We start from the raw sequence: 20,423 nt of genomic DNA, 5'->3' as shown, positions 1-20,423 counted from the left end.
AGGAACTAAGAACAAAAAGGTTACCTAGATAGAACATCTCAATAATGGATTTCAGCCATCAATTGAACACAGATTCAATCTCTCGTCCCTCAGTGTCTCTGTCGGGGAACCAGACGCTGCAGGAGGTCGAGGTGCCCATCATTGGGAACAGGCAGTGTGGGTGTCTGACTAATGAAGATGCCAATAACCCCATCACCATCACTGAAAACATGATCTGTGCTGGAGAGCTGGATGGGGGCAAGGATACCTGCTGGGTACAGACCCCACTTTACAAATACTTTTCAATTTTATACTTTCTCTGTCTTTTCTTTTTTTCAGAAAAAAAACTTAATGTGTACTATTAACCTTTTCCTGTATTAACCCCCCTCTCTCTCGGTGCAGTGTTAATGTACTGTAGTGTCCAGTCAGTGTGTCTGTATTAACCCCTCTCTCTCAGTGCAGTGTTAATGTATTGGAGTGTCCAGTCACTGTGTCTGTATTAACCCCTCTCTCTCAGTGCAGTGCTAATGTACTGGAGTGTCCAGTCAACTGTCTTTATTAACCCCTATGTCTGTCTATCTCTCTCTTATGTCCAGGGAGACACAGGAGGACCCCTGATCTGTCAGCAGGACTCCTCCTGGGTTCAGGCTGGTGTTGTGAGCTCTAGGCAGGGTTGTGCTCGTTCCAGTCTCCCGGATGTGTACACCAGAGTGTCCCAGTACAAGGACTGGATTAACACTCAGGTTGCGTCGGCCACTCCAGGTTTTGTGACCTTCAGCTCCAACGGCACAGACCATGACAGCAGTTTTAACTGTAGCTCTCTTAGTGTTACTGCTGTAGCACCGAGCGGTAGGTGACACTTCCATAAAACCACTGAGAAACTGAGACATTAGTTTCTGCTCAGTTCACTTGAGGGTGTCCTCTCTCATCTCTTTCTCTGTCCATGTCCTGCAGAGTGTGGGCAAGCCCCACGGAGCACCAGGATCATGGGGGGGGTGTCTGCCCCAGAGGGGTACTGGCCCTGGCTGGCCAGTCTGCATTATTCTTATCACATGTGTGGAGGATCCCTGATCAACCATCAGTGGGTCTTAACAGCTGCCCAGTGCGTCTTCAGGTAAGATTAATTAGATTTTTTCCTGATTTTCATGGTTTAAGTTGAGATCTGCATTACGAGTGAGATTTACTGCATTATGTTTGCTGTTGCAGGGTAAGCAATATCTTAGACATAGTTCTGCTCATCTCTTTCTACAGGACCAGTGATCTCAGTCAGTGGACAGTGTATCTGGGCCGGCAGACACAATACGGCTCTAAGCCTCATGAAGTGTCCAGGAGGGTCAGACAGATCGTCCTGCACCCTCACTTTGACTACTGGACTTTGAACAACGATATCGCCCTGCTGAAGCTGAGCAGCCCTGTCTCCTTCACCAGCTACATCCAGCCCATCTGTCTGGCCGACAGTAGCAGCTCCTTCCTCAATGGCACCAGCTGCTGGGTCGCAGGCTGGGGAAACATTTATGAGGGTGGTGAGTGTAGTTCAGTGCTGTTCACATAACCCCTTCCTGGAAACAGCATCATTCTTGAGGTATCAATTACTTTGGGCATCAGCCACAGCTGAGGTGTGGGATCTGGGCGGTAGAAGAGTCTGAACGAAAGGGAAGATGTTTTGTTCCTTATTCTTCAGTGTGTGGGACGCGTTGAGGAGCTGATCACATCAGTTTGCTAGTTTTGCTGAAGTACGGGATATTGATCAATAAAAGTTCATAGAGAGAGGATCAATCTTGTGTACACTGTGGACTTCAGATCTTAAGAGTTAAAAAGACAGGGCATATTCCACAGTTTCCTACCTGAAGTAGAGCTCAGAAACAGAAAAATAATTGAATGATGAACTGGATTATCATGGTGGGTTACACTTAAACGTGTGAATTACGACAGTAAAACTGGCATCCTAGTGTATCATTGTCATGTAGAAAGAGAATCAAGAACCCCATGACTATCACCTCCGTGGGAGCAGTGTTCCCAGTGGCAAGACACTGTTGGGCAGGTTGTGACACAGATGCCTGGAAGATCCTCTGCTGGCCTGAGAGAAGGACCTCAGCCCCTAGTCCTGGGACCGACAGTGTCTCTTCTCTTCCAGGCTCCCTGCCCTATCCTCAGACCTTACAGGAGCTCCAGGTGTCCATCATGGGGAGCAGGCAGTGCGACTGTCTGAACGCAGAGGTCTTTGGGCCAAACAGCACCACTGACAACATGTTCTGTGCTGGAGTCCAGGAGGGGAGCAAGGACACCTGCCAGGTACACACACTCCTGCTTTCATTAAGACCCTGGGAATTATCTTTAGTGTTTCGAGCACTTGTGGCTCTTCAGTGTGGATATTATTTAATGCAGCACTTTTTCATTCCCCTGCCTGAGGGGTGCTATTGAATTCTTGAGATAAAAATCTTCTTAATCTTCTAAAGATAAAATCATTTTTATTTCAGCTTTCAAATCATTCAAATTGCTTTTTTAAACTTGATCCTGTGCTTTTTTTAATCATTTTTTAAAGTGCTTTCTTTCTCCTTATGTAGATTCGATCTCCAGTGTAGATTCTGAGACCACTGTTACCTTATGTTGCTCTGCCTGAAAGTACAATACAGAATTACTCACTATCAGTCTCAGTCAGCCATATCTCACTCATTTCAGGTTCATTATTGTCACAGGCTCATGCAGTAGTTTGAACATGTTGCATGTTGATTACCTATTACCTGTCTCTGTAATAACACATTAAATTAACAATTAAACAGGAAGCTGGTCTGTGCATTAATGATTCCTTTTGATTTCTCCAGAGAGACTCAGGAGGTCCCCTTGTCTGCAAGCAGGGCTCTGCTTGGGTTCAGGCTGGTATTGTGAGAGCTGAGCTGGACTGTCATCAGCCCAGTCTCCCAGGCGTTTACCTCAAGGTCTCCCAGTACCAGGACTGGATTACCCAGCAGGTTGGGTTGGCCACTCCGGGCTTCGTAACGTTCACTTCCAATGGCACCGACCCTGACAGCAGCTTCACCTGCGCTCCAGTGAACGTCACTCCAATCGCACCCAATGGTAGGTAACGGTTTGCTTTAAAGAAATTGAATAGTTTGCTTGTACTCAACTCCAGTGATCTTATGTCTGTCCTGTTCCTCCAGAGTGTGGAAAGGCTCCCCTCAGTCCCAGGATTGTGGGAGGTGACTCTGCTCCAGAGGGGTCCTGGCCCTGGCAGGCCAGCCTGTATTACAATGGGCAACACACATGTGGAGGGTCTCTGATCAGCCAGCAGTGGGTTTTGACAGCTGCACGCTGTTTCTATAGGTACTTAGATCATCAAGACTCCTTTCCTGGTTTGATTTAGATTTGATCTCTTTTGATGGTGAAAGATCTTAAATCACTCTGAACAAGTGTAATTGTGGACTGCAGTTAAGGAACTCTGTGTCAGCGGTTAACACATAACCGCTCGTAACTGTGACCTCTCTCTGCAGGAACATTGAGGCCAGGCTGTGGACAGTGTACCTGGGCAGGAGGAGTCTGATGTTTTATAACCCCACCGAGATTTCCAGAAGAGTCGCCCGGATCTTCCCACACCCAGATTTCAACTACCAGACTCTGAACAACGACATCGCCCTGGTGAGACTGCGCAGCCCTGTGTCCTTCACCAGCTACATCCAGCCCATCTGTCTGGCCGACAACAGCAGCTCCTTCCAAACTGGGACCAGCTGCTGGGTCACCGGCTGGGGAAATTTAGATGAGTTTGGTGAGTTTGTATATGTCCCTTGGTTAACACACAGGAACCCCGTAGTTGCTGAAATGTATATATACTAGATATTGTAGGTTGAATTTTTGAGTTTCTGAACAACGGTATACAAAGAGTGAGGGTAAATGGATTTCTATCACAATTTAATTGTGTTGGGTCTCCTCAGGGCTGTGTCCTATCTGTATAAAAATAGCATATTCTGTACTCTCTTTGCATTCTTTATACTGGCAACAGAAGAGGTCTTTTTGGAGAAAAGATACTGTACATCATACGTTTGCTAATCTTTCGCAATCAGTATCCTGCAAGATGTAGATACTGATCATCGTCCTGAGGTGTTACTTTTTTTAATTGTATAATAAGTCCTTTCTTCACCTTGATGTGTCAAAACCAGAGATACTGTATGTTCATTGAATTTACAAAGCACCTATTGCTAAACCAACAGTCATTCAGGAGCAGGAAACTGAAATCTGGCACTACTATGCTATTTCAATTTATTACAAATTAACAATTGAGGAAAATACAGATGTCATATCCCAAAAGAGCCAGCATTGCTTGTTTTTCCAGATCAACCTCTGCTCTTTTAATGGATCGAACAAGTTTGTCTCAGGCATCCTCCTAAAAAGAAACTGAGTTTTGATCTCAGAGGAAAACCGCCGGGCTGGGTCTCTCTTGTCTTTCAGTGTCCCTGCCATATCCCCAGACCCTGCAGGAGGTCCAGGTGCCCATCATGGGGAACAGGCAGTGCAACTGTCTGAACGATGAGGCTTTGGGACCAAAGAACATCACTGACAGCATGATCTGTGCTGGAGCGCTGGAGGGAAGGAAAGACTTCTGCCAGGTTCAAATTATAGTGCTGTATCTACAATTTTACATGATGTCATTCTCCTGCCACCTCCTCACTACAGACTGAAGAACCCTTTAATATTGCAGTGTGTCTGTACTAACCCGTCTCTCTCAGTGCAGTGTTAATGTACTGGAGTGTCCAATAAGTGTCTGTATTAACCCCTATCTCTCAGTGCAGTGTTAATGTACTGTAGTGTCCAGTCTGTGTCTGTATTAAACCCTCTCTCTCAACGCAGTGTTTATGTCTTTATTGATCTGTCTCTCTATTTATTCAGGGTGATACAGGCGGTCCTCTGGTCTGTAAGCAGGGATCTTCCTGGGTTCAGGCTGGTGTTGTCAGTTTCACTGAGAGCTGTGCCAGTACCAGTCTCCCAGGAGTTTACACCAGAGTGTCCCAGTTCCAAAACTGGATTAACCAGCTGGTTGGATTGGCCAGTCCAGGCTTCGTGACCTTCACCTCTAGCGGCACAGACCCTGACAGCAGTTTTATCTGCAGCTCATTCAATGTGACTCCTGTAGTATCCAGTGGTGGGTATCAATTACCTGTTCGCAAAATTCAGAGGTTTGCTGTATTCTGACACTCAACAGCTGAGCACTGTCTTCCCTTTCTGCAGAGTGTGGGCGGGCGCCTCTCAGTACCAGGATCATGCAGGGTGACGCTGCCCCAGAGGGGTACTGGCCCTGGCAAGTTAACCTGTATTATTATGGACAACACATGTGTGGAGGGTCTCTGATCAACCACCAGTGGGTGCTGACAGCTGCACACTGCATCTACAGGTAACTTGACCAGTTAAAGCCTTTCATGAATTTAATGGTGCATGAAAGGACTGTTAAATTATGGTGGCCCTGTGCTCTCAGGGATGGTATTTCTCTATTTTCTGACATCTTGCCTGTCTTTCTCATACAGCTACAGTGGTATCAGTTTCTACCGAGTGTATCTGGGCAGGTTGACCCAGGTGGCCTCTAACCCACATGAAGTGTCTAGAAGGGTCAGCCAGATCATCATACACCCTAACTTTGATTCTTGGACTCTGAACAACGACATCGCCCTGCTGAAGCTGAGCAGCCCTGTCAACTTCACCAGCTACATCCAGCCCATCTGTCTGGCCGACAACAGCAGCTCCTTCCACACTGGGACCAGCTGCTGGGTTGCAGGCTGGGGAAACACAGATGAACAAAGTGAGTGTAACCCCTCAATAATTGTTAAAAACCTACAACGCTCAGTTTAAGGTGCATATAAACAGCACAGACCTCACAGAAATCTCTCTCGCAATTTTAGCTTCTTCACTTTTAAACAGAGTATTTGCACTTTTATTGTTGTATAAAATTTTAATTATATGATACATGGTGATCTCTTGTAAAACAGCGTCCATGGTGATCTGTGTAAGCATTTAGGAACAAGTAAAAGGTTTATTCCATATTGAAAAGAGAAGAGAGAAAACACAATGTTTTGGCTGAGAAGCCTTCTTCGGGTGTGAGCTCTTTTTATTACACTACAACAGTCCTGTTACAATAGGGGCTACAGTCCCAGTACAGTACAACAGTCCTGTTACAGTAGGAGCTACAGTCCCAGTACAGTACAAACGTTCTGTTACAATAGGAGCTACAGTCCCTGTACAGTACTCCTGTTACAATAGGAGCTGCAATCCCAGTACAGTACAACACTCCTGTTACAATAGGAGCTACAGTCCCAGTAGAGTAGAACAGTCTGTTACAATAGGAGCTACAGTCCCAGTGCAGTACAACAGCCTGTTACAATACAGGAAAAAGTAATGGGTTTATTTCATGCTAAAAAGAGAAGAAAGAAAACACAACGTTTCTGCTGTGGTGTGACACTCGAAGAAGGCTCCATAGCTGAAACGTTGTGTTTTCTTTCTTCTCTCTTTAGCACGGATAAAACCTATTACTTTTTCCTTTACAGACTACGCATGCTGACACAGCTACCCACCTGTGTAAGCATTTATATACATATGCAGTAATTCTATATGCAAATATAAGTATCTGATATAACGGCTGTGTTTCATTAGAAACTGGCTTTCATCACAATTACAGATTTGTATAACAATCACCAGGGAGACCCGTGGAGGTCTGACAGCCCCTCTTGTATTTCAGCTGGTCTGTCAGGGAACCGGACGCTCCTGGAGGTCCAGCTGCCCATCATTGGGAACAGGCAGTGTGGGTGTGACATCGACCCCGTTTACGGACCAAAAGCCGTGACTGAAAACATGATCTGTGCTGGAGAGCTGGAGGGGAGGAAGGACGTCTGCATGGTACCAACTCTTCCCGTGTCTTTTACACTGCTCTGTCCCTGTGTCCCTCTGGTAGACTTCAGTATTGAAGAGTGCTGTATTCAGCCATCACATCGTTATATGCTCCTGTCTTTAGTGTCCAGTCAGTGAGTCTGTATTAACCCCTCTCTCAGTGCAGTGTTAATGTACTGGAGTGTCCAGTCAGTGTGTGTGTATTAACCTCTCTCTCTCAGTGCAGTGTTAATGTACTGGAGTGTCCAGTCAGTGTGTCTGTATTAAGACTGTGTCTCTCTCCAGGGAGATGGAGGAGGTCCCTTGATCTGTAAGCAGGGCTCTTCCTGGGTTCAGGCTGGAATTGTGAGTTTTGAGAGGGGCTGTATCAGTTCCAGTATTCCCGGAGTGTATACCAGGGTGTCGCAGTACAAAGACTGGATTAAAGATCAGGTGGGATTGGCCACTCCGGGTTTTGTGACCTTCACTTCCACTGGCCCGGACCCCGACAGCAACTTCACCTGCTCCCCATTCAACGCAACTCCAATAGCTCCCAGTGGTAGGTGATGGTGTAGTCAAGTAACTGACTCACTATAGACTAATACCGGCGTAGTAGTTTTAGAGTAAACAGGTAGCCATGGCTATTCTTGTCTCTCTGTCCTCTTCCTCCAGAGTGTGGGCAGGCGCCTTTCAGTACCAGGATATTGGGAGGTGACTCTTCCCCAGAGGGGTACTGGCCCTGGCAGGTCAGCATACATTACTATGGGCAACACAGGTGTGGAGGATCTCTGATCAACCACCAGTGGGTCCTGACTTCTGCCAGCTGTTTGAACTGGTACTGGTAAGTATGTGAAGTTTTTATTGGTCTTTGGGACTGTCAGTGGCATTTATGAAACATCTGCTTGTATCCCTGAACCAAACACGTACTGACTTTTTTCAGATTACTGGAAGAAAAATTCTATTAATTGGACCAATTAAAGATCTTTCAGAACTATACTTCAGCAGTGTGAACACAGCTCCAGTGTTCAGATCTAGCATTTAACAATGACATAAGAAGTCACTTTCCCAGCTCTGGGTGGAGTGTCCTGCACCAAAAGAGACTTTGATCTTAGTATCTGTAGAAGTCTATAGAGAAAATTAGGTTAATGATCTAGCTGCAGCTTTTAGAATTCATGCAGGATCACAAATTACTTTATACCATTTTCTGCTAGCAATTTCCCTCATCTTTCTCCAGGTATGGTTTCAGTCAAGTGACAGTGTATCTGGGCCGGCAGAGACAGGTGGGCTCTAACCCCCACGAAGTGTCCAGGAAGGTGTCACAGATCATCTTGCACCCTGAATCTTACTATTCGAATTGGGAGAACAACATCGCTCTGGTGAAACTGAGCAGCCCCGTCACCTTCACTGCTTACATCCAGCCCATCTGTCTGGCAGACAACAGCAGCTCCTTCTTCACTGGGACCAGCTGCTGGGTCTCAGGCTGGGGATACACTGCTGGAAACTGTGAGTTTATCTCCTTGATTAATAGTCTACTTGACTGATGTGCTTGTTGTATAAAAGTACAGTATGTCCTCCTCAAACACATAGTGTCTTGCTCTTGCAGCGTGTGAAAAGATGATAGGTCTGTGTTTCTGCAGTGACTCAACTGGTCAAAATGTTTTTCCAAGCACAGACTGGGCTCTGTGACTGTGGCTCCCAGCAGCTGTCAACTCAGTTCACTGAGTATCATTGACCTAGGGTAGGATGGGACAGCACGGTGTTTCTCGGGTCCTGGTGACATTGGGGAGGAAGCAACAACCTGCACTCAAATGGGCACGGCAGAATACTTTCTCATTCTCCTTGTGTGTAGTTGTAGGGTTTGTAGTTGTGAGCAGATATGAGCTTTTCCAGTATTCTGTGTTATTGTGTGATAACTGGATGCTTCACAATATCTCTAAAATTGTTAAAGCACCACAGAGATGTTCTAAATAAATGTGGTCATCCTGTGGTATGTTAAACTTTATTGAGTGAGGTCCCAAAAGGAAATATTAGTTCTGTCACATTCAACTCATGATATTTAACAGAAATTCAAGAGGAGGTCAAATTCTAGTCTTGCACTCCCTCCACCTTAACTTCACTCTTATAGCTGTCTCCCTGGTTCATTCCTGTAAGTGAGCGAGGTTTTTAAAGCGCTGATCTTACCAGAGATAATGCAAAAACTAAAAAGTACACTATCCCTTTATATGCCATTGTCTCAGTTCATCATTATAAGAATTACAATGAACAGCTGCTGGGATACTTTAACTGTTAGACTGGGTAGGTGGGAGATGCCTTAAAGAAGGAAGAATTGGGTAATAGCAATCAGCCATCAATCTCACACACTGTTTGGGATCTCTCTTGACTTCCAGCACCTTTGTCTGGGAACCAGACCCTCCAGGAGGTCCAGCTGCCTATCATTGGGAACGGAGAGTGTGGCTGTGCCAGCAACTTGACCTATGGAAGGAACGTTGTCACTGACCACATGATCTGTGCTGGAGTGCTGGGAGACAGGAAGGGCCCCTGCTATGTACGAACACTTGCTGCTCCTTGTGTTTTCCATCATCTTATTCCTCCCCTCCTCTGTTCCTCTGTTCCTGTTTCTAACTCAGGGCGTGTCCCAATTCTTGCACTGTGCCATCAGCCCTTCCTCCAAGTCCGCACTTGTGTGACATAGTGTGAGTGTAGATTTCAAGTGTGTGAGTCTTCACTGTCATAAACAGGGTAATGGGACACCCTTGGGTAAAGTCTCTTGCTGGTCACATGAGTCAAACTCCTGTCTGTTGATACAACTAGAGCTTTGTACTACAAAATACATTTAATCTCCTCTGTCCCAGTACAGAAACAACAGTACGAGGAATATAGCGCGTTCATTCACATTCATTCCCAGTATAGTAAATGAGATAAACTTGGCCACACCTCAAAGCTTTGTACTATTACATATTCCATGAACAAAACACTCTGCAGGTAAATTAATATTCATCAGTCTAAATGAGGTGATGAACTAAAAACTTTATGTCAAAACTTTGTAACAAGAAATCATACAGTATGAATCTAAAGTAGTTTAATGAGATTTTGTTTTTACATAAAATGAGTTTTAAATTTACGAACACTAACTCTACTCCATGAGGAATTGGGGGTGATTCCCTTCAGGGGAGTCCACTCTGATGCAGACTTCAGAGAAGGGAGCATTAAGGGACCATTGGGGGCGCTCCTGAGCACTCTTGTGAAACACAAAAATAGAAATGGGGCACCCCGAGCCCTTGCAGACTTGAGCAGGAACGTGCACATGAAGGAGGCAAGACCACGACTGTGGGTATTGTCACACGGCCTCGCGTTCCAGTGTTGCGGGTCTATCAGTCTTCATCTTGTCTTTCTTCTCAGAGAGACACTCAGTCTCTCTATTAAAGCATTCTGACAGTGCTTCTTCATCCCTGACTCTCTCCCTGCATGTGCATACACTGTAGTAAGTGAGTAAGTGTGTAATAACCTGCCTATGTTTCTCTCTCTCAGGGAGATTCAGGGGGTCCCCTGGTCTGTAAGCAGGGCTCTGCCTGGGTACAAGCTGGTATTGTGAGCTATGAATGTTACCAGTCCAGTTTTCCCTGGATTTACACCAGAGTCTCCTGGTTCCAGGAGTGGATTAATGGAGTGGTGGGGTCGGCTTCTTCTCCAGGCTACGTGACCTTCACATCCAGTGGCACAGACTCTGACAATTATAACTGTAGTCTGTTCTCTACAACGACACCTCCACCAACCAGTAGACTGCCAACTACCTTAACACCTCTTGGTAGGTCAGAGTTCGATTCATTTGTTCGGAAAATAGCTGACTCAGACATCAATCACTTATCTTTCCTGTCGTCTTCTTCCTCTAGTCTGTGGTCAGGCGCCCCTCAGTCCCAGGATCGTGGGGGGTGAGTCAGCGCAGGCGGGGTACTGGCCCTGGCAGGCTAGCCTGCACTGGAATGGGTCCCACACATGTGGGGGGACTCTGATCAACATTGAGTGGGTGCTGTCAGCTGCTCACTGCTTTGGAAGGTAGGACAGAAAGTGTAACACACAGTGTAACAGTGGTGATTTATACCATATCAGTTTACAGAGTGATCACTGCAGATTGAAACTGCTGGCAGTGTAACAGAGGTGATTTATACTGTATCAGTGTTCACAGTGATTGCTGCAGATTGAAACTGCTCACAGTGTAACAGAGGTGATTTATACTGTATCAATGTTCACAGTGATCACTGCAGATTGAAACTGCTGGCAGTGTAACAGAGGTGATTTCTGACTTACAGGTCGTTTTCCAGTGACAGGAATGGCTTTAAAGACAGCAATACTGAATAATGAAGCTTCAGGACACATGAACAATTCCCATGTCTCCGCTTTCTTCTTCCTGTTAGTTTTCTCCATGCAGCTCCAGTTCCCAATCAAGCCATTATAACAGTTTATTCTCCTCCCTCTCTCTTCAGCCCTGTGGTTGCGAGTCAGTGGAAAGTGTATCTGGGGCGGCTGACACAGACGGGTCCCAACATCCACGAAGTGTCCAGGGGGCTCCAGCAAATCATCGTGCATCCAGACTATGACTCTTCAACCAACAACAATGACATCGCCCTGCTGAGACTGAGCAGCTCCGTCTCCTTCACCAACTACATCCAGCCCATTTGTCTAGCTGACAGAAGCAGCTCCTTCTTCACTGGGACCAGCTGCTGGGTCACTGGCTGGGGAGACACAGCTGAAGGTGGTGAGTGTACCTCATTGGCATCTAGTGAAGAGCTACTAATATCTGTTGAACTGTAATTGAGGCTGGACTATTCCTTTAGCCTTCTGAGATATTGTAGCCCCACCTCGTGGCCCTAGATACTGGACTGAGTATCACAAATATGACAGCGACCTTCCAGCTCCTCTGTCAGGGAACCAAACCCTCCAGGGAGTCAAGCTTCCCATAACTGGGAACTGGGAATGGTAATTGAGATGACTTTTGTGCTGGCTTTTCTGATCCATGAGGGCTCACAGGTTAGGTACAGTACTATCACACTGTCTTGCCTCTTAGGATCTCTGTCGGGGAACCAGACCCTGCAGGAGGTCCAGCTGCCCATCATGGGGAACAGGCAGTGTGGGTGTCTGAACGACGTGGCCTTTGGCTCAGGCAGTATCACAGCCAACATGATCTGTGCTGGAGAGCTGCAGGGGGGCAAAGACTCCTGCCAGGTAAATTGTTAACATATTTTCGTCAAAGCTACACCCACACTACATTGTCTGATCAATCAGACATTGCATATCTCCTGCCTTGTTTTCAGTGTTAGTGGACAGAACTGGGCTGTCTGCCAGTTAGTGCCACTTCTAATCATTTTCTCTGTCTGCAGGGAGACTCAGGGGGTCCCCTGGTCTGCAAGCGGGGCTCTGGCTGGGTTCAAGCTGGTGTTGTGAGTTTCGGAAGGGGCTGTGCCCGTCCCAGTCTCCCAGGGGTGTACACCAGGGTGTCCCAGTACAAGGACTGGATTAACAGACAAGTGGGGTCGGGAGTCACAGGCTTTGTGACCTTCACCTCCAGTGGCACAGACGCTGATAGCAGCTTTACCTGTGGTCCGGATCCTACAGTTACTACAAGAGCACCACTGACCACTCCTGTTGCCCCATCAATCACTTACCCGACCCCTGCGCCAGCCCCCATAGCGCCAGGAGGTTGGTTGTCATTTTAATGAAGGAGATGTGTTCAGATTCATACTATATTCCTTGGGTCACTATTCAGTTTCTTCTCCCTGTGTCCTGTTCCTCCAGAGTGTGGGAGAGCGCCCCTCAGTCCCAGGATTGTAGGGGGTGACTCTGCCCCAAAGGGGTACTGGCCGTGGCAGGTCAGCATACATTACTATGGGCAACACAGGTGTGGAGGATCTCTGATCAACCACCAGTGGGTCCTGACGTCTGCCAGCTATATCTACTGGTACTGGTCCTGGTAAGTTTTCTGAGGGACAGACTAGTCATTCTGGATCAGTGCTGTCCAGGACAGTATTTGAAAAGTACAGTTCAGTACTATATTAGCACAGTTGATATACACAGATCTGCTGACATCCTTTTCCTTTCCACAGGTACTACACTCTTGCTGAGTGGCAGGTGTATCTGGGCAGGCAGCAACAAGTGGGCTCTAACCCCTATGAAGTGTCTAGGAGGATCCAGTCGATCATTATACACCCTGGATTTTATTATTACAGTTCCAGGCAAGACAATGACATCGCCCTCGTGATGCTGGACAGCCCTGTCAACTTCACCAGCTACATCCAGCCCATCTGTCTGGCCGACAACAGCAGCTCCTTCCACACTGGGACCAGCTGCTGGGTCGCAGGCTGGGGATACACAGCTGATGGCGGTGAGCTCATTTCTTATACGTACTGCATCCCTTTGCTAAAGCAGAACAGCCGTACCCCTTAAAAACAACTGTGGGCTATTTGCTGTATCCTCTGTAGATACAACACGAACACCCCACTCTCCTTACTCCTTTTTTTTTTCCAATTATACATCATGTGATTTTGAAGTGGCGTAGTACAGCTCTGGGTTCGATTCCAGGCTGGGTTGCCTTCAGGGTGGAGTCTCCGTGTCCTGCCTGTGAACGCCTCATGCCGGTCAGACATGATTGGCTGGACTGAACTGTCAGGTCTGGGCTGGTGGTCAGGTATCTGCTCTCACCTGGTGGGCTATGGGTTCAGGTCCCAGGTGAAACAGTGCAGTTGTACCCTTGAGCGAGGCTCATATTCAGCCTACCTTAGTCTGTAGCTGCATACTTGGGCCCCATAGTAACATGCTTTGGATAACATGCTTTGGATTTCTCTGAGAGGCACTAAGAGTAAATTTCTAAGTCACCTTGGTAGAACATCCATAATGCTCGTCAAATCTCGGATTAACGGGAACTGTGGTATACTGCAGCTGTGGCTGGAACACTGCAATCAGCCATTCAGAGCTCAAAACAGATTGATAGTGTTGTGTTAGGTGTTCCTGAAATGACAGCGGCATCTAATCTGAGACTTTCTTAGACTAATAATCATACGTCTTCACAACATAACATATGTTATATAAATACACAAAATACAGACCCTAGCTTTGAAAAGCTTTTCTGAAAAGAGGATTGCTGTACATGCTATGAATGAAGCTTGGATCAGACCAGGAGTTTCATGGAGTTTAAAACAATTAAATTGAATAATATTGCACTTTGCCATTATACTGTTGATCTAGGCAGTGTACATGAATGGTAGTAATACTGCAGTTGATGTACAGTACGGATATCTGTGGATATTCTGCGTTCCTGTGTGACATCTGAAAATGTGCTTGTTGGTGCCCAGGTATTCAGCTCATGTTCCAGATTCCTACAAACTTCTTCACTTTGTACTTCCAGTCCCATTTTAAACAGACCCTTCAAAAACTGAAAATTATTTCAGAAAGGTTAAAGTTAATAAATATTTAGCTGAGTCCCCTCATTTTAGAACACATACTCAAAACACTGTTTACTGTAGAAAAAGGCATGTATGTACTGTATTTTGTACATGGAAAGAGCACATAGTTGTATTTTGTACATTCAAGAGCACATAGTTTTGAATAAACTGAGAAATGTATTGCCAGGTTTACCTTATTTAGTTTTTAACCAATTAAATCACTCCTGTTTAACATAAATGAAGATGTTTATGTTCCCCATGCTTACATTTTTCTACGGGAACAGATGAGATTAAACGTACTGTTTATGACAAAACAAAGATCTGAATAGTCAGGGAGCGGTATTCGCCAAGTTTTCCCCAATATGAGTGAACACAGTACATCACCACTTGAGTGCGTATAGGAACAGGTGACACTGCATTAAGATTCATCAAACTGTCAAGGGAGAACGAAAAACTTCTTAAAAAATTATCTGCCATTGGATACGAAGTGGGAGTGAAATCAGCAAAAACAAGAAAGCATTTTGACTGTGAACTGCAGAGTGGTTGTCCAAGAAATATCATGCTCATTGTGATGCTGCTGACTTTCACTGCCTATTAACGCTCCACAAGGGCCACCCATCAGTCTTCTTTGGCAGTGCAGTTTTCTGGGCAGGGTGACACCATGGGACAGCAAAGTCATCTTGTCATGGCAACGAGTTTTGACGCCCAATCTGACTGGCTGCATGGTGCGTTTTACGTGGCTGCATCTGTAATGTCCAGACACTGTGGGGTTAGGAGCTGCTAAGAATAAAATTACAGGTCTTAGTGTTAGGTCATCTCGGGGATATTCACACTAATGGACTTCAGCCACCATTCCAACAGCAAGTCAATCTCTCGTCCCTCAGTGTCTCTGTCAGGGAACCAGACGCTAAAGGAGGTCCAGGTGCCCATCATTGGGAACAGGCAGTGTGGGTGTCTGACTACTGAAGATGCCAATAACCCCATCACCATCACTGAAAACATGATCTGTGCTGGAGAGCTGGATGGGGGCAAGGATACCTGCTGGGTACAGACACCACTTTACAAATACTTTTCGGATTTATACTTTCTCTATCTTTTCTTTAAAAAAAACCTTAATGTGTACTATTCACCTTTTTTTTCTATATTAACCCCTCTGTCTCAGTGCAGTGTTAATGTACTGGGGTGTCCACTCAGTGTGTCTGTATTAACCTCTCTCTCTCAGTGCAGTGTTAATGTACTGGAGTGTCCAGTCAGTGTGTGTGTATTAACCCCTCTCTCTCAGTGCAGTGTTAATGTACTGGAGTGTCCAGTCAGTGTGTCTGTATTAACCCCTCTCTCTCAGTGCAGTGTTAATGTACTGGAGTGTCCAGTCAGAGTGTCTGTATTAACCTCTCTCTCTCAGTGCAGTGTAAATATACTGGGGTGTCCAGTCAGTGTGTCTGTATTAACCCCCATGTCTGTCCATCTCTCTCTCTGTTATGTCCAGGGAGACACAGGAGGACCCCTGATCTGTAAGCAGGACTCCTCCTGGGTTCAGGCTGGTGTTGTGAGCTCTAGGCAGGGTTGTGCTCGTTCCAGTCTCCCGGATGTGTACACCAGAGTGTCCCAGTACAAGGACTGGATTAACACTCAGGTTGCGTCGGCCACTCCAGGTTTTGTGACCTTCAGCTCCAACGGCACAGACCCTGACAGCGGTTTTAACTGTAGCTCTCTTAGTGTTACTGCTGTAGCACCGAGCGGTAGGTGACACTTCCATTAAAACCATTGAGAAACTGACACATTAGTTTCTGCTCAGTTCACTTGAGGGTGTCCTCTCTCATCTCTTTCTCTGTCCATGTCCTGCAGAGTGTGGGCAAGCCCCTCGGAGCACCAGGATCATGGGGGGGGTGTCTGCCCCAGAGGGGTACTGGCCCTGGCTGGCCAGTCTGCATTATTCTTATCACATGTGTGGAGGATCCCTGATCAACCATCAGTGGGTCTTAACAGCTGCCCAGTGCGTCTTCAGGTAAGATTAATTAGATTTTTTCCTGATTTTCATGGTTTAAATTGAGATCTGCATTACGAGTGAGATTTACTGCATTATGTTTGCTGTTGCAGGGTAAGCAATATCTTAGACATAGTTCTGCTCATCTCTTTCTACAGGACCAGTGATCTCAGTCAGTGGACAGTGTATCTGGGCCGGCAGACACAATACGGCTCTAACCCTCATGAAGTGTCCAGGAGGGTCAGACAGATCGTCCTGCACCCTCACTTTGACTACTGGACTTTGAACAACGATATCGCCCTGCTGAAGCTGAGCAGCCCTGTCTCCTTCACCAGCTACATCCAGCCCATCTGTCTGGCCGACAGCAGCAGCTCCTTCCTCAAAGGCACCAGCTGCTGGGTCGCAGGCTGGGGAAACATTTATGAGGGTGGTGAGTGTAGTTCAGTGCTGTTCACATAACCCCTTCCTGGAAACAGCATCATTCTTGAGGTATCAATTACTTTGGGCATCAGCCACAGCTGAGGTGTGGGATCTGGGTGGTAGAAGAGTCTGAACGAAAGGGAAGATGTTTTGTTCCTTATTCTTCAGTGTGTGGGACGCATTGAGGAGCTGATCACATCAGTTTGCTAGTTTTGCTGAAGTACGGGATATTGATCAATAAAAGTTCATAGAGAGAGGATCAATCTTGTGTACACTGTGGACTTCAGATCTTAAGAGTTAAAAAGACAGGGCATATTCCATAGTTTCCTACCTGAAGTAGAGCTCAGAAACAGAAAAATAATTGAATGATGAACTGGATTATCATGGTGGGTTACACTTAAACGTGTGAATTACGACAGTAAAACTGGCATCCTAGTGTATCATTGTCATGTAGAAAGAGAATCAAGAACCCCATGACTATCACCTCCGTGGGAGCAGTGTTCCCAGTGGCAAGACACTGCTGGGCAGGTTGTGACACAGATGCCTGGAAGATTCTCTGCTGGCCTGAGAGAAGGACCTCAGCCCCTAGTCCTGGGACTGACAGTGTCTCTTCTCTTCCAGGCTCCCTGCCATATCCTCAGACCTTACAGGAGCTCCAGGTGTCCATCATGGGGAGCAGGCAGTGCGACTGTCTGAACGCAGAGGTCTTTGGACCAAACAGCACCACTGACAACATGTTCTGTGCTGGAGTCCAGGAGGGGAGCAAGGACACCTGCCAGGTATACACACTCCTGCTTTCATTAAGACCCTGGGAATTATCTTTAGTGTTTCGAGCACTTGTGGCTCTTCAGTGTGGATATTATTTAATGCAGCACTTTTTCATTCCCCTGCCTGAGGGGTGCTATTGAATTCTTGAGATAAAAATCTTCTCAATCTTCTAAAGATAAAATCATTTTTATTTCAGCTTTCAAATCATTCAAATTGCTTTTTTAAACTTGATCCTGTGCTTTTTTTAATCATTCTTTAAAGTGCTTTCTTTCTCCTTATGTAGATTCGATCTCCAGTGTAGATTCTGAGACCACTGTTACCTTATGTTGCTCTGCCTGAAAGTACAATACAGAATTACTCACTATCAGTCTCAGTCAGCCATATCTCACTCATTTCAGGTTCATTATTGTCACAGGCTCATGCAGTAGTTTGAACATGTAGCATGTTGATTACCTATTACCTGTCTCTGTAATAACACATTAAATTAACAATTAAACAGGAAGCTGGTCTGTGCATTAATGATTCCTTTTGATTTCTCCAGAGAGACTCAGGAGGTCCCCTTGTCTGCAAGCAGGGCTCTGCTTGGGTTCAGGCTGGTATTGTGAGAGCTGAGCTGGACTGTCATCAGCCCAGTCTCCCAGGCGTTTACCTCAAGGTCTCCCAGTACCAGGACTGGATTACCCAGCAGGTTGGGTTGGCCACTCCGGGCTTCGTAACGTTCACTTCCAATGGCACCGACCCTGACAGCAGCTTCACCTGCGCTCCAGTGAACGTCACTCCAATCGCACCCAATGGTAGGTAACGGTTTGCTTTAAAGAAATTGAATAGTTTGCTTGTACTCAACTCCAGTGATCTTATGTCTGTCCTGTTCCTCCAGAGTGTGGAAAGGCTCCCCTCAGTCCCAGGATTGTGGGAGGTGACTCTGCTCCAGAGGGGTCCTGGCCCTGGCAGGCCAGCCTGTATTACAATGGGCAACACACATGTGGAGGGTCTCTGATCAGCCAGCAGTGGGTTTTGACAGCTGCACGCTGTTTCTATAGGTACTTAGATTATCAAGACTCCTTTCCTGGTTTGATTTAGATTTGATCTCTTTTGATGGTGAAAGATCTTAAATCACTCTGAACAAGTGTAATTGTGGACTGCAGTTAAGGAACTCTGTGTCAGCGGTTAACACATAACCGCTCGTAACTGTGACCTCTCTCTGCAGGAACATTGAGGCCAGGCTGTGGACAGTGTACCTGGGCAGGAGGAGTCTGATGTTTTATAACCCCACCGAGATTTCCAGAAGAGTCGCCCGGATCTTCCCACACCCAGATTTCAACTACCAGACTCTGAACAACGACATCGCCCTGGTGAGACTGCGCAGCCCTGTGTCCTTCACCAGCTACATCCAGCCCATCTGTCTGGCCGACAACAGCAGCTCCTTCCAAACTGGGACCAGCTGCTGGGTCACCGGCTGGGGAAATTTAGATGAGTTTGGTGAGTTTGTATATGTCCCTTGGTTAACACACAGGAACCCCGTAGTTGCTGAAATGTATATATACTAGATATTGTAGGTTGAATTTTTGAGTTTCTGAACAACGGTATACAAAGAGTGAGGGTAAATGGATTTCTATCACAATTTAATTGTGTTGGGTCTCCTCAGGGCTGTGTCCTATCTGTATAAAAATAGCATATTCTGTACTCTCTTTGCATTCTTTATACTGGCAACAGAAGAGGTCTTTTTGGAGAAAAGATACTGTACATCATACGTTTGCTAATCTTTCGCAATCAGTATCCTGCAAGATGTAGATACTGATCATCGTTCTGAGGTGTTACTTTTTTTAATTGTATAATAAGTCCTTTCTTCACCTTGATGTGTCAAAACCAGAGATACTGTATGTTCATTGAATTTACAAAGCACCTATTGCTAAACCAACAGTCATTCAGGAGCAGGAAACTGAAATCTTGGCACTACTATGCTATTTCAATTTATTACAAATTAACAATTGAGGAAAATACAGATGTCATATCCCAAAAGAGCCAGCAATGCTTGTTTTTCCAGATCAACCTCTGCTCTTTTAATGGATCGAACAAGTTTGTCTCAGGCATCCTCCTATAAAGAAACTGAGTTTTGATCTCAGAGAAAAACTGCCAGGCTGGGTCTCTCTTGTCTTTCAGTGTCCCTGCCATATCCCCAGACCCTGCAGGAGGTCCAGGTGCCCATCATGGGGAACAGGCAGTGCAACTGTCTGAACGATGAGGCTTTGGGACCAAAGAACATCACTGACAGCATGATCTGTGCTGGAGCGCTGGAGGGAAGGAAAGACTTCTGTCAGGTTCAAAATATAGTGCTGTATCTACAATTTTACATGATGTCATTCTCCTGCTACCTCCTCACTACAGACTGAAGAACCCTTTAATATTGCAGTGTGTCTGTACTAACCCGTCTCTCTCAGTGCAGTGTTAATGTACTGGAGTGTCCAGTCAGTGTGTCTGTATTTACCCCTCTCTCTCTCAGTGCAGTGTTAATGTACTGGAGTGTCCAGTCAGCGTGTCTGTATTAACCCCTCTCTCTCAGTGCAGTGTTAATGTACTGGAGTGTCCAATAAGTGTCTGTATTAACCCCTATCTCTCAGTGCAGTGTTAATGTACTGTAGTGTCCAGTCTGTGTCTGTATTAAACCCTCTCTCTCAACGCAGTGTTTATGTCTTTATTGATCTGTCTCTCTATTTATTCAGGGTGATACAGGAGGTCCTCTGGTCTGTAAGCAGGGAACTTCCTGGGTTCAGGCTGGTGTTGTGAGTTTCACTGAGAGCTGTGCCAGTACCAGTCTCCCAGGAGTGTACACCAGAGTGTCCCAGTTCCAAAACTGGATTAACCAGCTGGTTGGATTGGCCAGTCCAGGCTTTGTGACCTTCACCTCTAGCGGCACAGACCCTGACAGCAGTTTTATCTGCAGCTCATTCAATGTGACTCCTGTAGTACCCAGTGGTGGGTATCAATTACCTGTTCGC

The 20,423-nt window shown here is 46.1% G+C and overlaps 1 protein-coding gene across 1 annotated transcript in view; it reads left to right on the top strand.

Annotated features, from left to right (window-relative positions):
• The window catches only part of LOC148833981 (uncharacterized), a 66,020-nt gene that overhangs the window by 1,724 nt on the left and 43,873 nt on the right, over nt 1–20,423 (top strand). The window contains 35 exon segments of the mRNA XM_088915714.1: nt 94–254; nt 576–828; nt 934–1,093; nt 1,231–1,502; nt 2,114–2,271; nt 2,802–3,054; nt 3,138–3,300; nt 3,468–3,739; nt 4,420–4,577; nt 4,858–5,110; nt 5,197–5,359; nt 5,490–5,761; nt 6,695–6,852; nt 7,129–7,381; nt 7,495–7,663; nt 8,057–8,325; nt 9,210–9,367; nt 10,351–10,627; nt 10,713–10,875; nt 11,304–11,575; nt 11,885–12,042; nt 12,198–12,516; nt 12,613–12,787; nt 12,921–13,198; nt 13,457–13,558; nt 15,152–15,300; nt 15,742–15,994; nt 16,101–16,260; nt 16,398–16,669; nt 17,281–17,438; nt 17,969–18,254; nt 18,305–18,467; nt 18,635–18,906; nt 19,588–19,745; nt 20,148–20,400. Of these exon segments, the coding sequence (XP_088771840.1) occupies nt 94–254; nt 576–828; nt 934–1,093; nt 1,231–1,502; nt 2,114–2,271; nt 2,802–3,054; nt 3,138–3,300; nt 3,468–3,739; nt 4,420–4,577; nt 4,858–5,110; nt 5,197–5,359; nt 5,490–5,761; nt 6,695–6,852; nt 7,129–7,381; nt 7,495–7,663; nt 8,057–8,325; nt 9,210–9,367; nt 10,351–10,627; nt 10,713–10,875; nt 11,304–11,575; nt 11,885–12,042; nt 12,198–12,516; nt 12,613–12,787; nt 12,921–13,198; nt 13,457–13,558; nt 15,152–15,300; nt 15,742–15,994; nt 16,101–16,260; nt 16,398–16,669; nt 17,281–17,438; nt 17,969–18,254; nt 18,305–18,467; nt 18,635–18,906; nt 19,588–19,745; nt 20,148–20,400 (7,413 nt within the window).

This window comes from Atractosteus spatula, chromosome 5 (genome assembly GCF_055471065.1).
Source record: "Atractosteus spatula isolate fAtrSpa1 chromosome 5, fAtrSpa1.hap1, whole genome shotgun sequence".
Taxonomy (NCBI): domain Eukaryota; kingdom Metazoa; phylum Chordata; class Actinopteri; order Semionotiformes; family Lepisosteidae; genus Atractosteus; species Atractosteus spatula.
The sequence above is the reverse complement of the archived record's forward strand: the minus strand, read 5'-3'. Positions and strand labels throughout refer to the sequence as shown.